The sequence below is a fragment of the Hylobates moloch genome, unplaced genomic scaffold (genome assembly GCF_009828535.3).
Source record: "Hylobates moloch isolate HMO894 unplaced genomic scaffold, HMol_V3 SCAFFOLD_15, whole genome shotgun sequence".
NCBI classification, from domain to species: Eukaryota; Metazoa; Chordata; class Mammalia; order Primates; family Hylobatidae; genus Hylobates; species Hylobates moloch.
In genome coordinates, this window is record NW_026652290.1 from 61808502 (window position 1) to 61833501 (window position 25000).

Here is a 25000-nt window from a genome sequence, read left to right on the forward strand (position 1 = left end):
AGGAATTATATTTCACTACTCCTTAAACAGGAAATAAAATAAAGAATTATGTTAATTATGAGCATATTTTAGAATTCTCATGATTAATAAATATGTCTAACTATATGTATAACTTACATACCTTTTGAACTGGTAAGTAATTTGTACTCATATGTGACCTGAATTTATACCAACTTATTATTAAATTGATTATGGCCGTTGACAAATTTAAAGTTAAAATATTTTAAGAAATCATAAAACTAAATTTCTCAGGATAGTTTGATTTTAAAAGTCACCATATTTTTAAAAAATTTATACCAAATGGATATTCTTCCATCTCAATACAAAATATAACAGAAAAAAATAAAATAATAGAATAAATGCTAATTTAAAATCTGGGATAATCTGGTGAATGCTTCTTGAACCTATCTGCCAGATAGCAGAGCATTTTCAAAAGAGACATTTTCTTTTCTCATCCCCATACAGACAGACAAAACAAATATAGTAGTTTGCAAAGATAATACAAAAAACAAATATATAAGGAAGCAGAAGCAATAAGCAACACACAAACTTCATTGCTCTTACTGATTGGTTCAGTTAAAAATAGAAATTTCATAATCAGGTTTCTTTAGTGCGAGTACATAGTATAGTTAAGTATTCTGTAACTTAAAAGTTATACCAAATACTTCATCAGGATTATCAGTGAGCTGTTCTTTTCTAGCTCATCCCTTTCCAGGTCTTCTAAAGTAAACAACTTAAAATGAGAAGATTTTAGAGTCCTAAAATGTAGTTGGTGACTCTGAGTGTACTTCTAAGGATTTTAAAATCCAACTATTTTAACACTGAAAACAATGAAAATACCTAGAAGAACTGTAGATAATTTAAAAAGTAGTACTATTAAAGAGAGCGATGCTTCCGGACAAAAATTCAAGTTAAAACTTGTTCTTCCTGCTTCTGTCCCGCAGCTGTCCATCAAAAGCAGCTTTCTCCCTGCGGTCTATCAAATATTTCCCTCACAAATCAATTTTACACATGATCAGCCCATACCCCTACTGAGCTGAACCTCCCCGTTAATTAAGTGAAGAAATTACCATATATATTATATTAATGCAAACATCATTCAGCTAGTAATTCACGGCTGATCTGGATAATGGAAAGGTTGAACACCCATTAACCCAAGCCAACAAAATGGGTTGGCTGAGAAATTCTAGCAGGTCTCATGTGACTTTTCCCTCTAACTGCAGCTCTGCGGTATCTGCTATTGTAATAATTAAAATCCTCCCGGTAGATCAATACTGGAATCTCTTTATGGGAAGTGCCCTGATGGAAATGTCTGAAGGAAACTGGGGCTGTGGAACTCTGAAAAATTCATTTTTTTTTATCTGACAATTATCACCACACTGCAGACTAATTCAACAGTGCACCCCTCTCACTCTGCTTTGAATGCACTGGAGATTGACATCTTAAAAAACCTAACATCTCATTTTAACAAATAAAGGCACTATTTCCACATACAGTTTGGAATTATCAGCAATCATGAAACCACACAAAAAATTAATATACATTAAGCACTTCATCTTCTGATGGCTTCCTCTGAGTTTCAGTTATCGCTGCCTTCTCCTCATTTCCTTTCTTTGTATCTTCCTGTATTGATCTCTGCCTTTTCATCTCTTAAAAAAAAAAAGAGGAAAGACATGTAAAATTATTATAAAGCTTGATATTTGTGTATTGAAATGTGAATTTACATTACCAGATTATATACATATACACACACACACACACACACACTATATATATAGATATCTATGTATAGTTAAACCATAACATGGAAAAACATTTTAAAAAGTGTTCTACCTGGTCTATTCTCAATATATTGGCTGAAAGACTGAAGTTGAGTTTTTCTGACTGTAGAATCTTTGCTGAACACAACAGGATTTCTAAAACGTTCTGTTGTTTTTTGTAATCGTTCAGTCCGGAGATCTTCTGTGCCATTCTAAATGTAAAACAACACATGGTAAGAGAGTCCTGATCTCATAAACATAAAATTACACATTAGTAAGGCAACTTTTACTGATTTAAGATAACACTAATTTAGAAACTTTTTGCAAGAAAAGGATTTTAAAGCACTTTAAACAGCTCAACTGCAAGTTCTGTTGCCTGTAATCACAAACTTTGGGACACATGGTTTAACTCTTGATAACTGATATGAACGTGTCTTCCACCAGTGATACATATCATTTAAAAGCCATGTTGCCTCCTATTTCCCCCACTATTCTATGTCATCAGTTTGTACAGCCCCACAGACTTGTATGACAACAAGAACTAGTTTCTAATTTTATGCCCATTGAGATAAACCACTAATGCTGGATGAAGGCTAAAAGGTAGGATTATAATACTACCCTACTGAACTGCATTTCATCAGCTATAACTTTCCAAAGCCAGATTTGTAAGTAAGCCCTTTACAGCTAAGGAAACTACAATTATCTTTTCCGGGGCTTCCTATGTTAATACTGGTAACAAATTCAAATGGTTCTATCAACAAGAAATATCCCAGAAGACTGAACCACTGCAGTGTGTGGAAGCTGCAGATACCGAGGTGCTGTGTACCAAACAAATATTTCATTTTATACCTAATCTTTTATTATTTTTATTAAGTGTTTTGAAAGTAAATAGGGAAAGGCTAAGATGCATGACTAATAGCTAAGCCTGCTGAATGCTGAAACTGGTTATCAAAAGCTACCAAGACTTTGCCCTTCCTCTGCATTGAGACAATCGGTAATGAGGGAGCCCTCCAATGGCCTATTCTCTAGCCTCAAGGAGGCCTGGGATACAGAATCCTCAGGGGAAGGTAACAGTTTATCCTTTTCCACAAACACAGAATGCCTCATTTATAAATGTGTAAACTGCATTTTATTAAAAAAAATTAAAACCCAAATCAACACTGAAAGCTTCAAGAGAACAGATGGACTCTATATGTTCTTTATAAACACCATTTTCAAAATCTTAACTAAAAGGAATCATACAAAGGCAAGCTGTTTAAAGCACACCTTTTGTTGGAATAACTTTAAAGACTACTATATAAGAGTGTTTTGGAAAGCAAAACCAATTTTATCTATACAGATAAACAATAATAATGAAAATAACACTATTTTATTTTTTTAAAGTTATCTAATGAATTTATCATTAATATCATGCTTATAATATCCTAGGCATATACTTTTGATAGAAACAGTTTTGGCTTTTATTCTATTTTTTTAGAGAAAAATAGAGTTCTACTGTTATAATAACTATCCAATCGTCTAATACTCAAGTCTTTACCAAAATAAACAAACACAGCTAAATTTTTTTAGGCCTGGCAACATGCTAAAATATCAGTGCGATTAGCCAGCAAATCCCATCTTAAGAAACCTTTTTATGACTAGGGACTTCTGCCACTTTACAAATGTATTCCTCTAAACCCACTAATTCAGTTAGCCTTTTCAATCTATTGTATTATTCTTAGGCCAGCTTCATTCTGCATTAAATCCACTGCAGAAAGCTAAATTGAACGCAAAAAATCAGACCTGATCCAGGCTTCCCTTTGTTCAAAGATAGAGACCAAAAGTCCTCTGGTGCTGCCACACACTTTCATCACCAGTTTATAGAAACTGACAATATAGGGGAAAAGCAATGAAAGTCATTGTTTTGGGACTTCAAAGCATCTCTGTGTCAGGGGAAGGAAATCCTTTCAGTCAGCGGGGCAGTCCCCATAGTCCGCAGGTGGGTGAAAAGTTATACAGGACTGGAAGTGCCCTAAAGCTACAGAAATACTAATCACTGTCAGGAAAGCAGGGAAACATGTGGGTGGGAATAATATAAACAGTCTAATAATATTCTTATAATGTGGCATTTTTGACTAAAATGTTACACAAGGTAAGATGCATAATGGCACAAAACATATGCAAGTTATCTTAAACATTTATATTCAATCATATTACCATTTTCAGGTGTGATGATTCTTACAAATAACATACATTTAGTTCATCTATATAGGCAGAAGGTTGAGGATTATTGAAAAATACACTAGAATTCTCTTAACAGTATTCGTCTTAGCAAAATATATATACATATAGAACTCAAGAATAGTTTCCATATTGCCTCTATTTTTACTTGAAATAGCAATTTAAAGTAGCAGTTTCCCTGAAAAATAGTACATGAATACTGATTACCATATTGATATTTACTTATTGGCTATTTAATGAAAATTTTTTTAATTATTTATTTATTTTTTTTTTTTAAGACAAGGTTTCGCCCTGTCTCCGCTGCTGGAGTGCAGTGACATGATCACCACTCACTGCAGCCTTGAACTCCTGGGCTCAGGCAATCCTCCTGCCTCAGCCTCCTGAGTAGCTGGGACTACAGTCATGCACCACTATGCCTGGCTAATTGTTTTACTTTTAGTAGTGAGGTCTCAATATGTTGCCCAGGCTGGTCTTGAACTCCTGATTCTCCTGCCTTGGCCTCCCAAAGTGCTGGAATTGCAGGCATGAGCCACCACACCTCACTAGTAAAAATTTCTTATACCCTAATCTTAATATTGGTGAAGAATTTGGTAAAAAATTGTTTTTAGAATTACAAACTCCTGGCAGAAACCAGAAGACACAGATACTAAGCTAAATGTTTTAAACAAGTAAGACTTACTTTCATGTCCTGCTCTGAGCTCTCAGTTACAGCTTTCTGGGCAGCACTAGAGGGTGAATTTGCCACCTGTGGCTGAACTTCTAGGAGCTTCTTCAGCTTCAAGTCCACCAACTTACTGTTTTGTTCTGTTAAATATGCAAATACCATGAATAACTGAGAGAGATGCATTTAGATATGTAGGCTGTCAATTTTACGTGAGCTCACAAAAGTACTACTATATTTTAAAAGAAAGAAGAAAAGGATATTAGGTTAAACACATGAAAAATCCTTTACATATGTATATTCCCCCACCAAAATCATTCCCCTTAAAGAATACAGTCAACATATCTAAAGAGAACTTAGTTATACTATAGTTAAATAGTAGCTAATGCTTACCTAAAAACCTATGCCTGTATGTGATGTATACATTTATATAAGCACTGTATGTTATACACAATAAAACAAGCTATTATAACAAACTAGATATTTAAAAGAAGAGATACATTTCATTTTGAATATTATTTTATAGTTTTAATTCTTATTAGATTTATAAATATAATGCCACATTAAAACAAATTCTTAACATTATCTCAGATCATCATCATGTACATACTATTAGAATCCAGTGTTTATATATGTACCTATATAACCAGCATTGAAACAGGGTATATGTTTACAAATACCCTCTACTTAGATAGCAGAAATACAATACAGATTATTACATTTTTGGAATGTATTAATGTACATTAATCTTTCATAATACAATAGTTCAAAATGAGTAGAAACACAACTAATTCTTAAATTAATAAAAGGCAACTTCTTAATAAAATGGTTGCAATAGATATGTCCACCATTTGCTGGATGATATTTTTCATAAAGATTAATAACTTTTCTAATTATAAGACTCTTAATAAATGCTATTGTCATTACTTTCATGCAAATTGGTCAGTTTATATTGCAAGGCTTCTCTTTTAAGCAATATCTGATGAACTATGGTCAAATCAAGATAAAGATTAAACAATTTATTATTAAAACCTTATGACATATACATATGAAAAAAATTTGGGGGGAAAATAAAGCAAGGATAAAAATCATAATATATTCTAAGGGCTTCCAGATTCTAGTTTGCATTCCTATTTCTTATTGCCACAAAATAAACCATAAATCTGAACTGGGAGGCATGTTTACTTACATACCAACACTTAATGGGCATGCTTGAGAGCCGTACACAATTTATTAGTTAACTTCAAACAGGAAGGCTGAGATGTGTGTTCTTTTTGGAAAACATTAAATAGGAGGAGAGTTTTTAAAATGGACAAGAGTCAAGCCTGTTAGGATTAAAATTAACCAATCTTTAAAGTATCCCCCAAAGTTGCTACAGCTGAAACTAGAAAATTCTCCCCTTATTTTACCTAAGAAATGGCTATTTTTTCCTGTGTTACTAACCTACTGTAGAATCAGGACATATGCATCACATATTGTCACTGATTTTATACTTCCATAAATTGAGTATTAAAAAATTCAATCCAGTACTTATGGATGTCCTCCTCAGCATTAAAAAGATGTGATTGGTTTCCAATAAAGCCTTTGGTGGTGGTTATGGTGGGAAGGTGAGTAAGCAACAACAAAAATGTTAAAAAAAAAAAAAAATCAAACCTAACCAAGTTCTGTAGTATTTTAAACAGAAAGAAGTAAAATCTAGTTCTAATTTTGGGTTAAACATTTAAAAGTTTTCCTTAAATATCAGCATTCTTTTGGACTTGCACAATTATAAGTAATACTGACTTCTATTTAGCAATAGTATAATTTAACACCAGGCCATGAAGGAGCTACTGACAAAAGGGCATGAGTTTTCTTGAGTCTTCGTTATAGTCAGGAAAACCCTGGTCACCTGTTAATTGGAATAATAGTAGTATTTCCAACAGGGAAAGAAATGGAGCAGCTTAGCATTGCAGGGGCATGCCAGGGATAGGAAAAAGTATGCTTGCTCTCACTCCCTTTAGCTTTTTACAGGAAAAGATAAATGTTAGAGACTTTGCCTCCTTCCTTTAAGTCTAAAGAAATCACCAAAGACTTTTTATTGTTGTAAGAATTCAATTCAACAAGCATTTATGGAACCCCTCGGGTATACAAAACTTTGGATTGCTACTTGCTGCTGGCTTATAAAGGCAATGCATTTGGAACACTCACCTATTAAAAACCACCAGCAAGTATCTTTATATTTTAAATAAGAACTTACAAAGGTCCATTGCCAAAGTGATTTATTGATATAGGACATGAGATTAATTTAACAGCAGTCTATATAGTTTTCAAAGTGTCTTATTGTAATCAGTTAAGTATATGTAAAATCATTTACTAGAGTAATATTTAAGTATTTAAGGTAAGCAGAAAATCTGCAAAATAATATTAATACTAAGACTATAATTCTAAACTAAATCAGAAAATCTGATCCCATCGTTTAGATTTACATGTGGAATATATACCTTATGACACCACACCAAAATATTTAAGCTGAGGAGGGAACCAACTATTGAAAGGCTACAGATTATCTCACATAACATAAAATACAATAGTGAACCTTAGTAATAAGAGAACACAGAATACAATTTGCTATTCCAATGTTATTGCTAATTTTAACATCCAACCTAAAACAAAATAACATAAAATTGATGGAAGGTGGACTAAGCTAAATGGTTTATGAGGCCATAAGATGTAATACAACTACAAAATTATTATTATTATTGATGAGATAATAAAAATATAACCATAAAGTTTGCCATGCAGCAGGACACAAAACATTTATAATTTGAAATTACCGGGAGTATCAAGGTCATTTTCTAAGTTAGTAAGTTCATCTCCACCTCCTACAACAAAGCCTTCAGGGATCTCCTCGTTAGTATCTATCTCAATATTATCATTTTCATCTGTAGGAACATGTAGCAATAATGTTAGTATATTATTTATATTTTATATCATTCATCCAAAACACTAAAGAAGAAAAACCAGTATTTTAGTATAGTTATTCAAATTCAGGTCTGACACAGATAAGCAAGTTAAGAAATCAGTTTTAAGTCACTCTTTCACTATTGGATTAACATTTATATTTTACATTCATATGTCAAACATGAATTATCACATCAAAGCAGATGCAAAGGTTTTGACAATTTGCCACACACTGTCTCTGAATCACTGAGCTCATTGAGTCCCTGTACTTTAAAGTGTAATCTATAAGTAACTCTAACAATGGCACACAAAAATAAAGTTAGTTTGGTGACAAAGTCATCAAATATTTCTAAATTTTACACTTTTATCAGATTGTTCGATTTAAATGCATAAATAAGCACACATTCCTTATATATATATATTTGTCATTTTTATGAAGGCTTAAATACTTTTATGCTATTAATGAAATATTATCATAAAAACATTATGGATAGATTAAGAGTGAGACTAGCATATACAGTGCCTTTATACAATGGAAAGTTCAAAAACAACTAAGACAATAAATCTTGGTAGAGCAAAATCTGGGAAAAATTATCAACCAAAATTAAATATACGGGAATGAGAAAGTCTTACATAATTTTTTATATCCCTAGTAAAATGTTTTGGGTCACAATTAATTAATGGAGTCAATTTTTGACATTAAGGATTTTTAGTAGATAATTTTTCCTTTCCAAATCCTAGTGATAAAATTGTTTCAGTAATTTTGAATTCTATACATTTGAAAAGGCACAGCAGCAATTTTAGTTGCATATTAGAGGTTTAACTTTAATTTCTATCCAACAGACAGGCAATGTACCTTTTGGAGACATGCTGTGTAGCCTTGGGATTTGAAGAATACCCCTACTACCCTGCAACTCATTTTTTTTTTTTAATTGGGCAACTTTTATTAGTAGTGAGGTATTCTGAAGATTTTTTTCCAATTGATAATTCTACAGTTTGGCTTAATCCCTCAACATTTGTCCCTTTCTGAAACTGTACATCTTTAGGCCTGATTTTTGGCTTCCTAAGTAAATGCTTACTATGAGCATTAATATTAATAACAACAGTTTACATTTATTGAAGACTTCCCATCTACTATGTAAACCATTTGGAAGAAGAAAACAATAAAGAAAAAAGACTGGCTGGGTGCGGTGGCTCACGCCTGTAATACCAGCACTTTGGGAGGCTGAGGCAGGTGGATCACAAGGTCAGGAGTTCAAGACCAGCCTGGCCAACATGGTGAAACCCCATCACCACTAAAAATACAAAAATTAGCCAGGTGTGGTGGTGTGCGCCTGTAGTTCCAGCTACGAGGCTGAGGCAGGAGAATGGCTTAAAACCAGAAGGTGGAGATTGCAGTGAGCCGAGATCGTGCCACTGCACTCCAGCCTGGGCAAAAGAGCAAAACTCTGTCTCAAAAAAAAAAAAAAAAAATTGAGAAATGCACCCCCCACACCAAGGGGGGCAAAAAAGCATAGAGATAAAAACATTGTTAAATGCTTTCAGAGAAATAGCTAAGGTATTATACATGGCTTCATTATTTAAGCACAATCACTTGTGAGATCCTTTCTAATCAACTGTGCTCAGCTTATCAACTATTTGACTCATTTCATAGAAGTGGGCATCTTCAATTTCACTATCCTCAAAATTTGTAGTTTAGCAAATATGCTAACAAATATTTCCTGTGTGTCAAAAAGGTGTTCAGAATACTTCCTCAGCATTATTCTGTGTCAGAGACAGCTTCTATTAATAGTTTTTAGGGATCTAATGCAGTACTTTTTTGCTGCCAATAAGCCTCCACTGATGATTACTGAATATAATTAATCCAGAGGGAGAGTATAGAATTCAATATTCATTCATTTATTCAAGAAACTTCTACTGTGTACTGTATACACAATATGAAAAACACTGTGCTAGATGTTGAGGAGATACCAAGTTGTATGAGACATTTATTCTGCCTTAAAGGCATATTCAAGGGACTATAATACCATGTATGGTAGGGGTGACTGGATAAAAATAAGGTACAGAGCAAATTCAAAAGATAAAGAGATTATTCTTTGCCAATGACACCAGGAATTCTTTCTTGGAAATGCTCACCTTTAAATTAGGTCTTGAGAAATGTACAAGGTACAATTGAGGGAAGGGCTTTACAGGCATGAAAGGAGGAACGGGTAGGTTATGTTCAGAGAATGGTGTAAAGTCCTATTTGGCTCAAGCATACTTAAAGAGAAATAATAGAAGGTAAGACTTGAAAGGCAAAACTATAGAGAGCCTACAGAGAGTCTTGAAGGACAGAATGGGAAGTTTAACTTTTACTTGGTAGGAATGTAGAGATACTGGTGGTCAACATGATCAGTACTGTGCTTTAGAAGATTAATTTAACAGCAATCTCCATAAGCAGTTTTCAACCGAAGTGCCTTATTGTCATCAGTTGTGAAGTAGGTATAACTTATTAGTAGTAATATAAGTACTGAAGCTTATGTCTTTTATAAGTTAGAGCAGCTTCAATTATTATTTCTATAATATCACTCTTGCTCACATTCTCATATACCTTCTTATGTGAAAGCAGAAGTGGTCTAGGGACTGTGCCTAAGACAGCCCTATGCACGTGACACCATCTGTCATGCAAAATTGCTGACCTAAATGTTGGACTGGAGAACAGAAAGGCTGGAGTCAAGAAATGCAGGTTGGAGACTGTTATAACCCCCAGGCAAGCACTATGGAGAGCCTAACCTAGGATGAAAGAATTGGGAGTAGGTATGATGTAACTTGGAAATCAATTGGATGTTGGGCTGTGGGAGAAGGGATACTGAGGAGAGTAAGGGATACTGAGGAGAGTAAGGGATACTGAGGAGAGTAAGGGTGAGGCCACCATCACAATCAACTCTCCAGCCTGAGTGAATAGAATGACGGCATTGCCATGAAAAAAAATAGGTAAGTCTGGAAATGTGGTTGTATATGGGTTCTTTCAGATTCCAGGGATACCCAGGAAATGGCACCTACTTTCTTTACCCACTTATACAGTGCTAGGTTCCTATATGATGTTAAACAGGTGCCATTTACACTACCACTCCCCAGTAATGCTGAGTGGGTTAACTCAATGTTCATATATGTACTGCTAACCTTAGATAAAAGGATTACTATTTGGGATGGCAAGAGTAAAAAGTGATCTATACAGCTCAGGTCTTCCTAAGAATGGGTTTCTACTTTCTTTCGATTCATTGACTTCAGTTTTACAATCAACTTTGAATTCTTCTGAACAGTTAATGTTACATATTTCCTAACACCTGTAAGAAATGCTCTAACTGTATTCTTACAGAACTTAAGTGCATGTGCATGTGTGTGTTTAAAGATACTACATAATATAAATGTATAAATATAATATGTCTTTATGGTTAAACACTGAAAACCCAGTAGGTGAACAAGGCAGAAAGTAAACTAGAGATCCATTATACAACAGAAGCTGGTTTGCAAGTATGCTATGTACTGTGTGTGCAGGAAAATGTAAAAGGAGATTAGATATGCACTGAATGTGAAAATGCATTCCAGTTGACACTGCACAGCATGATAAGTAAAATAGATATCCCAACAATGTGGTCAATAAGGCCAGTCGTATACTTTTTGTTTATAGATAAATTGAATGAAACCAAGATATCTGGTGAAAGTTAAAAAAGAGAGAGAGAGAATATCTGCATTTTTTAAACAGAAAATGAAGTTATCATTAAAAACATACTTAAAAATTCCAAAAAAATTTCTCACTTATGATTTTTAAAATTCTCAACAAAGGTCCCCATAAAATTCATTATTTTTGAGGTTATTCTACAGAAATCAAACAAAAGATAGGAAACACAATACAGATATTATGTTATTAATAAAAGCTAAAAATAAAAATTATTGAAGGCCTAAGATATTATTTCAGCTCAACAAATTTATTTTCCATAACTGAAATAATAAGGATCATGCAGACATTCTAATGGGCAAAATTAAAAAAAATTTCTTCATTCATCCAAAATGCAAAAGAAAATATACTACGTTGTCTACATAAAAAAGAGGCAAAGGCCGGGCGCAGTGGCTCACGCCTGTAATCCCAGCATTTTGGGAGGCTAAGGCAGACGGATCACCTGAGGTCACGAATTCCAGACCAGCCTGGCCAACATGGTGAAACCCTGTATCTACTAAAAATATAAAAATTAGCCAGGCATGGTGGCGGGTGCCTGTAATTCCAGCTACTTGGGAGGCTGAAGCAGGAGAACTGCTAGAACCCGGGAGGCGGAGGTTGCAGTGAGCTGAGATAGCGCCACTGCACTCCAGCTTGGGCAACAGAGCGAGACTGTCTCAAAAAATAAAAAGAGGCAAAAATGTCAGTTTAAAGTTAAGCAAATCTAATCTAATCTAACTAAACCAAAGTTATAAGCTATGGAATAAATAATAACAAAATATGTATCAAATATAATATACTTTATAATATATAATACATGTGCTATATGACATGATATGTAATATCATCTTAAAACAAGGTAGTCACCTTCCTTGCAAATGTGCCCATAGACCATTAACAAAAATTTAATATGTATTTGGCCAAAATAAAACATTAATAAATTCCCAAAGCAGAAATTTGGGTCCTATTCCCTGACCACAATACTACACAACTAAAACCAAAAATACTAAACTTTATCAACATCTGTACCTTGTCAGGAAAGATTCATACAACCCACATCGTTTGTTACATAGAATGAGGAATTTAAAATGAGGCCATCACATGTCTACAATTACAACATGATGCAAAAATAAAAAAAAATGTATAATACACTACCTGATTTTCTCATAAGCCCCACAAGTATGTCAAACAGAGGGTAAGTGAAAGCTAGGCTATGGCTGCTAGGAGAGGTGTGATTCTGTTATTTACACAAGAATCAGGCTATTTCTGGTTGCAATAGGATATAAGTCTCTTGATTGCCTGAATATACAGTTATAGGTGACCTAAAATACCTTGTATGTATTTTCTGTGGACACCATGAAGCTGAAGACACCTCACCTCAAATTTAGTAAGTTTCCTTTTCTCACCGAGGCTGGTTGCTTGGTGCTTGAGAACAGAAAAAGTAGGCTTTCACAGGTGAGTTCAGGCAGTGGGTATGAGTGATGATCACGTTCAATACATTCCCCAGGCTGTGCATCCACCTTGTTATGTCAGCTCTTCACTATCCTCTTTTATCACTCTGGACTACTGCTTCGAAAATCTTCCTACCCTAGTTCTCCATCTAGGCTGGTGTCAAGTTATTTCTCTCTCTTCCTTTCACACTACTCCTTAGCAAAACTTTTTTCAGACCTGAGGATTCCTACTAGACCCTAGGAGAGTGGACACTAATTTGTTAATTCTTTCCCCTGACTTAACAACCTCATCAGGGTCATTTTTACTTAGAAATTAGACTCTTGTGAACTCAAGTGAATTTTGAATTTGCTATGCAAGGGTGAGCAAACTACAGGCCAGGGGCAACATCCAGCCTACTGTCTTTTGAAGGTAAATAACAACCAGGCTCATTCATTCATATATTGTTCAAGACTGCAAAGGGCAGTTCAGGCTACAAAGGGCAGAACTGAGTAGCTGGGACAGAAAGCACATGGCTTACAAAACCTACAGTGCTCTGGCCCTTTCCAGGATGTTTGCCAAATCCTGGCAAAGCACAATGGCTGGTACTGTTTGATAAATAAATGTATATGAATCATTGAATTTCAAGAGGAATTTTACCTTCTTCCTTGTCCTAAAGTTTTCTCCACAACTCTCACTCTCAACAGCTAGGGCTTAGACCTTGAGACCAGAGGAGACCTAGTCTGTTCCATATCCCTTTATGAAGACAGGCCAAGACCCACCACTGAGGACAGGAAATAGGCCTGCATCATTTGTCTTAGGTCAACCTTAGTTCTCACAAACAGACTACCATTTGGTATGTAGCTGCTTCCAACATCCAAGGTATGCTGTGTCCTATGGGAAAAATAGACCCTGGTCACTTTGGTCTCCTTCAGGAATAAGAAACCTGACTCCTCAGGAGGTTCTCATAAGTCATTTGTCAAACCCTGCCCCTTCTTCATTTCACCTGGCTTTCCTTGTTCCAGTCTGCATTTCCTTGCCAACTCTATAGATCCAATCCTCATTTGTCCTTTGTTTACTTTATTTACTTTGATTGTTGAATGATGGCAAATTCAGATCTTTACTGTCCCTCATTACCAGGCAGCAACCACACTTTGGTTTGCAACATTGACAGTCTCCTTGCCTAGTCTGGTTCTGGCTTAGCCTCAAGTGTAGTTGGATTATAAAGACAGGACCAACTATATAGCTGACACATCCCATATCATTAATAGGATTTTTAATTCTTAGCCTTCCCAGCACTTACAAGTCATTTAGCATTGTTATCTGCTCACTACTGGGAAAAACAAAAAACAGATACCAAATGCCCCTTCATCCTATTATTACTTGTTCTCCTACATGGCTTTATGATGCCACAGGAAGGTGGCATTAATAGCTTCAGGAAGCCTATCTGGAGCATAAGAATATGGTGTTTTTCCATGACTCAAAGGTATAAGGAGGCAAAGATTTATTAAGACTTACTTAGAATATCTGGAGATTTTTATGATAAAAGAAGCATCTAATTATTAATGATAAATGACAGCAAATTGTCACAGTATTACACAAATGTAGCTGTACATAATTACTGATCTTACTATAAAGCTGTAGTAGAGAATGTATAAATTGCAATAAAAATCCTGCATGATAGCTGCATGATAGGAGTCGAAAAGGGAAGATGACGAATTTTTTTTTTTTTTTTTTTGAGACAGCATCTCACTGTCACCCAGGCTGGAGGACAGTGGCATGATCACAGCTCACTGCAGCCTCAACTTCCTGAACTCAAGTGATCCTCCTGATTCAGCCTCCTGAGTAGGTGGGACTGCAGGTGTGTGCCACCCTGTCTGGTTAATTAAAAAAATTTTTTTTTGTAGTGGGCGTGAGTTGATTGAAGGTAATGATTTTTTTTAAAAAAAAGACAAGTGAAAAAAATTAAAATAATTTTTTTTTTTTTTTGGTAGAAATAGCGTCCTGTGATGTTGCCCAGGCTGATCTGGAACTCCTGGGTTCAAGTGATCCCCCCGCCTGATCTGGAACTCCTGGGTTCAAGTGATCCCCCCGCCTTGGCCTCCCAGAGTGTTGGGATTACAGGCGTGAGGCACTGTACCTGGCAAGATGGGTTTAACTAAGATACAGACATTCTGAGAAGACCAGAGGGACAGATACACAGCTGTGAGGAAGGAGCTTTCAAATTTATGAGATGGAAGATTAGACGTTATAAGCATTAGAATTTTCTACAGTAAGCTTCTAATATAAGGAAACAATAAGAAATAACAGCAATAAGTTTCAGTTTACTTTGAGGAAACTTATCATTGACCTAGAAATAGCTTACCTTTGTTTTGGCCCTCTTAGTGAGGGGTCCTCAAACCCAGGGCCATGGACCAGTACTAGTCTGTGGCCTATTAAGAACCTGGCCTAACAGGGTGAGTGAGCATTACCTCCTGAGTTCGGCCTCCTGTCAGATCAGCAGCGGCATTAGATTCTCACAGGAGCGCGAACCCTATTGTGAAGTGCACATGTGAGGGATTTAGGTTATGTGCTCCTTATGAGAATCTAACTAATGCCTGACGATCTGAGGTGAAACAGTTTCATCCTGAAACCATCCCTCCTTACCCTCCTGGTCCGTGGAAAAACTGTCTTCCATAAAACCAGTTCCTGGTGCCAAAAACGTTGGGGATGGCTGCTCTAAGGTCTTATTCGAGTCTTCACTTGCCTACTCTTCAGAGTGATCTTTGCACTCTAAGATTAACTCAGGGCAAGTATCTGGCATGTTTTAGTAGATAAGTAGGTTATATTCCTTTGAAATAGAAAGCTCACAAGCCTTGTGAATATACTCCTCTTAAAAATGTAAAATGTTCCAAAGATGTCCCAATTGAGCATCTCTGAAGTTAAAATTTAAATTCTCTTTAATTTTATATATATATATATATATATATATATATATATATATATATATATATCTCCCTGGTCCCAACATCAAGCTTAGATTAATCTCTGCAGATATTGAAGAAGACCCTCTCAGAGTAAGGAGACTAAGAAGAAACTGAGATGGGACTTCTATAAACTTCTAACATCTCAGGCTATAATGCCAGAATATTGTTAAAGTTACTTTCTAAAGATCTAAAGATCTTGTTTTAAGTGAAAATCTTTTATGACAAAGCTCATCACTAATTATGCTATGATTTAGATGTTAGGGATTCAATTAGATTTTACATACTCCTAATACGATTAATGAGGAATCATGGGGTATCACAAACCAAGGTATGAGTTTTTTACAAAAGCATATTCTAAGAGAGTACTTCTTGAGTATTTTTAAATGAAGCCAAAAAGTTGATGTGGAAAACAGCAACAGTTATCTTCTAATTTACTATGCTTCCTTTAGGTGTTTTGCAACATATCAATAGGTTAGAAACTTTATATTTTTGAAGCAACATTTTGAAGTAAGAATAAAAAGTTCCAAAAGGTCCACTGTGGATTTCTGGGTTGTCTGTAGAATGATACAAGATTCTTTAACTCACCTCCAGATGCCTTTGACCTTTCTTTCAACTTTTCTGCAGCCATTTCACCATAGCTGGGAAGTTCTGACATCTTCACTCCAGATCGAGCTTCTGCTATTAGCTGACGAGCTCTCTCTCTCAGCTGCCGACGTCGCTCTTCATCTTGCTGCTAAGATATATTGAACAGTTGCCAACTCAGTAATTGACAGAAATGCAATTTCATTTTCAATCTGATCATCATGATAGTAACTGGTTTACAGCATGGTGCTTGGCCTACATTATAAATAGGATGCTCTATATCAGTTGGATGTCACACCATTTTTAAAAGACATCCTAGAATCAGATTTTTAAAAACATTTACAAATTATTGTATTAAAATGTCCATTAAAAATACAAACTAAAGAATGGTAATACATATTACTGAGAAAATATCAGAAATTATTATTAATAAAAGAATCCAGCTTACAGAAAAAAGTCACAATACTGAGAACAGAATTTTAATTCATATTTTTTAAGAATGTAATTTAACTTGCTTTTTTTGAATAAAGGCACAGAGCAGTGGCTAAAAGACATCTTTGATAGCAGAAAATGCTGGTACACTATGCTGATCAAATACTATATAGGAAATGGCATATTTAGGGGGCTAGAGTAAGAGTAGGGATAGTTTATCAGTACATAATTTGATTTAAAAACTATCAACAAGAATAATCCAATAGTGATGTGAAATTCTTTTTGGTAACTCCCTCTCTCCCCAAATGTATACTGAGAAGAAAAATTAAAATCTAATGTGGTTTCTGATATTTAAAATAACAAGACAAATAAGAGAGTTGTTGACTACTAAAAAAAGGATTATTGACCGGGCACGGTGGCTCACACCTGTAATCCCAGCACTTTGGGAGGCCAAAGTGGATGGATCACAAGGTCATGAGATTGAGACCATCCTGGCCAACATGGTGAAACCCCGTCTCTACTAAAAATGCAAAAGAATTAGCTGGGCATGGTGGCACGCGCCTGTAGTCCCAGCTACTTGGGAGGCTGAGGCAGGAGAATCACTTGAACCCAGGAGGCGGAGGTTGCAGTGAGCTGAGATCACACCACTGCACTCCAGCCTGGCGACAGAGCAACACTCTGTCACACACACACACACACACAAAAAGGATTATTAATATTATGAATCGCAAATAATCAGTGTAAAACCGCTTTGTAAATTGAAAAGCATATAAAATACGGCATTATTGTGATAAAACAAAGACTGAAATAATCTGGCCCCAACATATCTTTGCAGGGTTATCTCCCCTTAACATCTCCGAACCTCCATAAATCTTTACATCTATTCATACAGAATTGTTTGTATCACGTAGCTTCATGTACTTGTGGCTCTGAGTGTGTCATTTCTTTTTCTTGGAATGAGCTTCTCTCACCTTATTTAATTTCTACTCATTCTTCCAGATTCAGTTTAAATCCACCAAACCTCCCCTGACTATCCCTCCAACCACTTCCCTATGAAATAAAGTAATCCTTCCTCTATGTTACTTCAGTACTTTATGTGTGTCTATGTGTATATGTTATTTTTTTAAACAATACTTGTCAATTTACATTATAACTTTGTAGGGATGCCTCCTTCACATTAGAGTTGAACTATAGCTGATTTACCTTTGTATCTCTGGTCTTTAGTACATAATTTGTGCTAGGTGCTATAACCATTTCAAGCATGAGAATGTACTATATACTATTTATACTCTCAAAAAACTTATATAGAGGAAGAGAAAGTAACAATGTTAAGGCAGTATGATCAAAATAACTTAAGGGTTCAGAAAAAATAGAACATTTTTGGCTGAGGGGCAAACAATGCATCATACCATCATGGATTTCAAGTTGGGTCTGAAGAATGAGTAGGATTTGGAATGGGTAGAGATCGAAGTTGGTGGTTAGGTAGGTCAGTGCAGGAGAGACAAGGAGGTAGGAACAGTACAAAAACATAAGAGGCAAGGAAGCATATGGTGAAACATAACCTAGTTTTCCTGAACATAGGGCAAAAACAGTGATAGACAAGGCAAGAAAATTAAATTTGAGGAGATACTTTAAAGGCCCTGTCCAACAGGGAGAGGTGCTTTAATTTTATTCTAAAGACAGCAGGACCACTGCTGGGCTTTGTTTTTATGCATGTCTTTTTTTTTTTTTTTTTTTTTTAAGTCTAGGGGAATCATCAATTAGAGGTGTATTTGAGAAAGATTAATCAGGCAATGGTGCATAAAAGAGACTGGCATAGAAGGATGGCAATGGACTAGTTAGGAGGCTCTTATAAGAGTCCAAGGAAACTATACTGAGATACAAAACTAAGACGGTGGCAATGGGAATAGAAAGAGAAAACTGTAATATATTAGAATTAGAGGCACCAATTCTTGGTAACATAATAGATGCAGAGGGAGGGAAAAAAACTCAGAAATTTTAAACTTAGGCAACTAGTAGAACTGTGATACTCATAATAGAAATAGAAAAACTAAAAGGAACTATAAGAAGAGAGGGAGAGAAAGTCTGTGCTAAGACATACTGGGTTTGAGAAGCTGGCAGGACATCTGAGTAGATGTTAGTAGGTAGTCGAGAAATAAAATGGATACTAGGATGTGAGGTCAGACTATGACTAGAGAGCTGATGAGTTATAGGAATCCATGAAAGCATTTGAAGAGGCACCCCTAGAGAAAAAGGAGGGACACTGACTAAAACATGTAAAACATCTATCTATACGTACAAAAAAGGAAAAGAGGACACAGAAAGAGGGAGAGAATTAGAACACTGAAGTATCCAGAGAATCAAAGTAGAAGAGGCTTTCAAGAAAAAGGAGTATCAATTGCAGCCAATGTTAGAGGTTAACGAGTCTGAAAATTTTAAAAGGGCAATGAAACTTGGTGAGACATTGATGTATTCTAAACCACATTAAACAGTCTGTTGCCTTAAAAAACAAACAAAACAAAACTTGGTGACATATCATTAGGGACAAGGGTAGAAACCAATGGGTAGAACTCAAGCCCAGGCAATTTTTTTTTCACAAATTTCTAGAGAAATCAAGTAAACCATCAAAATTAATGGGGGTAAGTTAATGGGGATGTCCAACGGACCCACAGACGAGCTTGAAGCTCCCAGTAGAGAACCAATTAGAAGAATCCAGTAGAGAGACAATTTCAGTTTCAAAAAGAAAAATGACTGCAATGAATTGAATCAATGAGGTCATACACTGAATCAAGGAAAATTCGAGTCCAATATGACATTCAAAATATAGAAGGATATAAAAACTCATTTGTTACCATTTAAGGCAGCTTTTGAAATAACTCCTAAAAAGTAGTAATTAAAGGAAAAGAATAAATTATTTTGTATTTCTAGTGGGAAATGAATTTTAGAGTAACAAAATATTCTCAGTCAATAATGGAAAGCTCTACTATATATATATGTGTGTGTGGGTATGTGTGTGTGTGTGTGTATACATATATATACGTATATATACACACATATATATGTACGTATATATATATAGTACACATATATATACATATATATGTGTACTATATATATATATAGCAAACCCATCCAGGCTGGAATGCAGTGGTGCAATCACAGCTCACTGCAGCCCTGACCTCCCAGGCTCAAGTGATCCTCCCACCTCAGCCTCCTGGGTAGCTGGAACTACAGGCATGGTGGCTGTAGTTTAAAAAAAAATTTTTTTTTAAAAATTTTTGTAGAGACAGGGTCTCCCTGTGTTGCCCATGTTGGTCTCAAACTCCTAGGCTCAAGTCATCCTCCCACTGGGATTACAGGTTTGAGCCACCATGCCTGGCCTAGCTCTACTTTATAAGATATCATTTAATAATGCCCCTAAAAGGTAGAATTATAAAAAAAAATCACTTTGCGAATCATAATGAATGATTCTGGCAAGGATCATCAACTGTTATTAAAGCTCTTAGGTAAATGTCTGATGGGGAACCAGATAGTCATGCTGCAGCCAACTGTATTTTCCAAAGATGGCCACAACAGTTATCACTCATCCCACATGCTCTTCTGCAATGTGACCTTGCCGCTCCCTCAATAAGAGGAAGAGTTTAATTCTTCTGAGCCAGCTTCAGTGACTTGTATGTAAGAAATAGAATGCCGAACTGTTGCAGGTGATTTCCAAGGCTAGGTCAGAAAAGGGCATACCCTTTCTGCCTAAGCTGTCTTGAAATTGTTATATTCTGTACTCTTTCTGGGAACCCAGCAGTCATACAGTGAGACGACTAAGTTACATGTAGGTGCTTCAGTTGACCATTCTAGCCAAATTCAGCCTTCAGTCATTCTGGCGTAGGTCCCAGACATGTGAATGAAGAAGGCTTTAGATGACCTCAGACTCGAGCCATTTTGAGCCACCCCCAACTGTTAGTCTTCCTAGCTGATGTCTCAGACGATGTGGAACAGAGACAAAGCATGCCCACTGTGCCCTGTCTGAACTCCTGACCTACAGAATTTGTAGAGCATAATAGCAAGACATTTTTTTTTACGTCACTAAGTTTGGGGTGGCCTCTTACACAGCAATAATAACTGGAACATATGCTTAAGTAACACCACACAGACTACTTTTAGTTGCAAGGGGAAAACCTAATTTGTAAAAAGAGAGATAAGAACTAGATCAGAGATTAGGGACCACAAATCTAGCGTCATTAATGTTGGGTCAATCATATGCTATATGTTTTTTGATATGAAGCACATGAACTGCACACCACCTATAATATTCTACCAAAAATATTTAAAGTGAATCCACTCAAACTTTAGATATAATTTCATGTTTATCATAAGCACAGGGGATAGAGAAGCACGATAAATGACACAGCAAGACAACAACCAAATAGATCCAGAAGGTAGGATATCCCAGACAACTGACCTGGTCATTTTAATAAGTCAGAGTTAAAACATATGCATAGAAAGAGATTTGGAAGGGTATACGCAAAGTTGTCATGGTGAAGATTTCTGGGTATCAAAATTTGATATTTTTATTTTATTTTGACTTCATTTTCTAATTTTCTATAATACACATGTACTACTCTTATAATAAAAATTATTTTAAAAAACAATCTCGACTAGTCATGGTGGCACACACCTATAATCCCTGCTACTCAGGAGGACTGCTTGAGTCCAGGAGTTCAAGACCAGCCTGAGCAACTGGGCTACATAGCAAGACCCTGCCTCAAAAAAGCAAATCAATGTGATGGTATGCTTCCTGAAGTATATATTGTGGTAGAGGCAAAAGAAGAGAGGTCTAACATTCAAGTGAAATTTTATTAGTATCTGGAGACACAAGCTTATTCATAGGTGAGGAATAGTATGCAATAGGCATAGTGAGACTGAAGATGCAAGAAAAACACAAAAAAATCCTGTTTACTATCAGTATTTCTTTTCATTTTTAAATTTGAGACAGGATCTCACTCTGTTACCTGGGCTGGAGTGCAATGGTGCAATCATAGCTCACCGCAACCTTGACCTCCCCAGGCTCAGGTGATTCTCCCACCTCAGCCCTGCCTCCACCCGGAGTAGCTGGGACCACAGGTGTGCGCCACCATGCCTGGCTAATTTTTGTAATTTTGGAGAGATGGGGTCTTGTCATGTTGCCCAGGCTGGTCTCAAACTCATGGGCTCAAGTGATCCACGCACCTGGGCCTCCCAAAGTGTAGGGATTACAGGCACGAGCCACCACACCTGGCCCACTATCAGTGTTTCTAAACTTGAAAAATATACTAGGAATAAAAGAAATTACAGGATTGATAATGGTGAGTTTGATGATGGCTGCTGCTATCTCCTGAGCATTTATGTGCTACGTGCTTTATGTGCATAATATTTAATTTTCACATCTTTATTTTTACCAGTAAGAATACTTAAGTTTAGAGTCACAACATTCCACAGCTAGACCTGATGTCAGAGCCAGGTGTTCAGCTCAGGTCTGTTTCATTCCAGAGCCCTTGTTCTTAACCACTAAACTATATGATTCCCAAAGTATCAAATTATATGATCAAATGAGGAAAATGGAACTTTTACTAAACCTTCATTTTCCAAACTTATGAAAAGTTAAGAGTACTAACAAAAACCATTATTTAATATGCCTCAGGCAACTAAGTTTAAGTGTATTTCACTGAGTGAATAACAACTTCTTACATAGCTGGAATTTGGTGATTCAAACTAAAATGAAGGGTCATTTTTACTGAGTTAAAATGAAATAAATGATTCTAGTTTTCTGAATATGAAATGGCAACCTAATTTTTTTCTCACAAGCTATCACCTCCTCTACCCCCCATAATACTCCCATCTGCAAATTTTTCCGAGAGCTTACCAAGAGTGCAATTTAAAGTAGGCAATCCTTAATAAAACCAACTCCAAATACTAATTAGGAACACTTTATCAATTTCCATGTAAATTGTTTGTTTGTACTTATTTACTCATCATTGTTCTCTACACAATAGAAAAAAATGCAAATGAACAAATCAGAATGTAGCCCTAATGGGACTTTCTGTTTATAACCATTAGCCCAGAGGTGTGCTGTAATTCAATTCTCAAGTAGCAAGATTTAGCCTCATTAACAGACTGCAAGGGCAGGTTACAACTCATAAAACCCTACAGTAAACAAAGTTTATGGACACAGCACAAAATCTTGAGCCTGATTGACAGAATTCTAGTTCCCTATCAGATTGCCTTAATTTACTTTTCTACTAATGTCCTAACACCACAGAGACAATTTTGTTTGGGCCTGAAGCTCTCCAGTGGGATGGCATATCTGTGTTGTTTGTTTTCTCACCCTTTAACTTCCCTTAAGACAAAAAACCAACTGAGAAAATAAAAGTTAATTGTTAAGGTCATGAAGGAAAAGCTTGTAATTATAGTAATTGATTATGCCACCAATTTTAGTTTAATTGATAACACTAATTTTCAGTTTATTAGTCTCCAGGTTCATTATAAGTAAAACGAGTTCATTTTAATTTTTATATGTAGGCTCCATTAAAAGATTTTTTTGCAATAATATTGAAAGAATAGATAGCAATAAAATCTATGCATTTTTTTTTTTTTTACTCAAAATAGCCATACTGTTTATGTCTAAGGATAAAATGACCACAGAGTAGGGACAATGATTATCTTATTATTTCTGTATAGCATTCAGCACAAACTGCTCAAATACGTTCATAATATTTCTGACAATGAGTTTGCCTAAACCTAAGAAATGTATTTTTGGTATCTGCTTTGACCATTCCTCTTTCAAAAAAAGACAGTGACTCATAGCTGTAAGTAAATCATGTTTACCACGTGTGTGGGAAAAAAATATCTATTCACCGGGTTGCAGAGGCAAGGCAACTTAGAAAACTGCTGTTACTTAAAAGATAAGCATACTTCAAAAATCCAATACATAGGAAACCCATATATCTTTCATTTACTTATGTAGTCTAGATAGACTTAAATAAATTGTAGTTAGACTTCCTTTTTCTAAGAATGGGTCTGATGACATTCACCTTTTCCTATATGGTATTATTTAGAGTTAGACTGAGTTATAAAGGATAATCTTGCTTTTGTAAGACAGATGTGTATTCTTTGGAGGGTTTGATAGAAGCCGTAGTTTTGGGAGGTCTCCCTCCCCATGACTATCTTTTTACAATTTGTAACAAATTTTTGAGTAAATACTAGTTCTGTGCCCTGTGTGCTCGCACATGTATATGTGTTGTCTCATTTACTCCTTACAACTCTGTGAGATAGCTGCTATCATTCCAATTTGATAAAAACTGAATCTCACTTAAATATACTGCCCAAGGTCATACATCTTGTAAATGGCATAGTAAGAATTAAAATCAGTGGCTGTTTGATATCACAGCACTGGCCCTAGCTATTACATAACTGCTATTCAGAGCATTTTCTGAGGCCCTACAGTGATTATGATTTTTTAAAGTCCCAGTTCTTTGTGTATACTTGGGCTATACAAATCAGTTTAAATTTCCCTTTGTGCCAACGAATACAGAGAGATGATGAGCAACTAATTTGTTTACATTTACTTAAAACTTACGTTCCCAACCTTAAATTATAAGCCTTTAGAAAAGTGATAATGTATTTAAGCTTTGCTTTTCTCTTTGCTAACATCTTCATGATAAGGCAAAAGTCCTGTTACGGTGCAAAAAGAGCCCTGTTTCAATCCAATGGATTTGAAATATTCAAATATAGATGGATCAGAATTAACCACTTTGGACATAAACTTAAATAATATTTAGCCCTTTCACAGCATGTCTTCAAGTTACTATTTTCCTTATCATTCTGAAATGGTCTACAATCTGCCATACATAGATGCACTAGTAAAACTTGACAATTTAAGGACAAACTCTTCAAGAATAAGTAATGTAATTCCTTGTTTCCTTTCCATAAAAATGTATTGGTATGCAATTTTTATATTTCACAGTTCACCGACATCTAGGCAAGCTTTCTTCCACTGCTTCAATGGTGCTACTTTTAATTTTATCCTCCTTAGTCGTAGTAATTAAAGTGATCAGCAGTGGCATCCCAGCGGCTTTGACACAGCTACAACCCCCTAGCAGACTTTTGCTTTTGAGGGGAAGGGGAAGAAAAAGGCTGGAGTTTCATTTCACAGAGAACAAGAAAATCAAGCTTCTCCAATCCCCAACTTTATTCAATTGTTCTTTCAGCAGCCTTTGGATCTTAAGAATCAAATAAAAATGGCTGCCATGGGGGGTCCTTTTTATACTTGCCGCAAATGTCA

General features: G+C 35.7%; 1 protein-coding gene across 20 annotated transcripts in view; it reads right to left on the reverse strand.

Moving 5' to 3' along the window:
• EHBP1 (EH domain binding protein 1) overlaps positions 1-25000 on the reverse strand; it is a 399042-nt gene that overhangs the window by 50801 nt on the left and 323241 nt on the right. For 11 of the 20 annotated variants that reach the window (XM_058429086.1, XM_058429080.1, XM_058429076.1 and 8 more), the window contains 5 exons: positions 16258-16405; positions 7455-7562; positions 4660-4784; positions 1834-1972; positions 1543-1649 (listed from right to left, as the gene is read on the reverse strand). In XM_058429086.1, the coding sequence (XP_058285069.1) occupies positions 1543-1649; positions 1834-1972; positions 4660-4784; positions 7455-7562; positions 16258-16405 (627 nt within the window). The remainder of the gene's footprint in view (positions 1-1542; positions 1650-1833; positions 1973-4659; positions 4785-7454; positions 7563-16257; positions 16406-25000) is intronic. The other 9 variants (XM_058429082.1, XM_058429081.1, XM_032178698.1 and 6 more) reach the window with 3 other exon arrangements.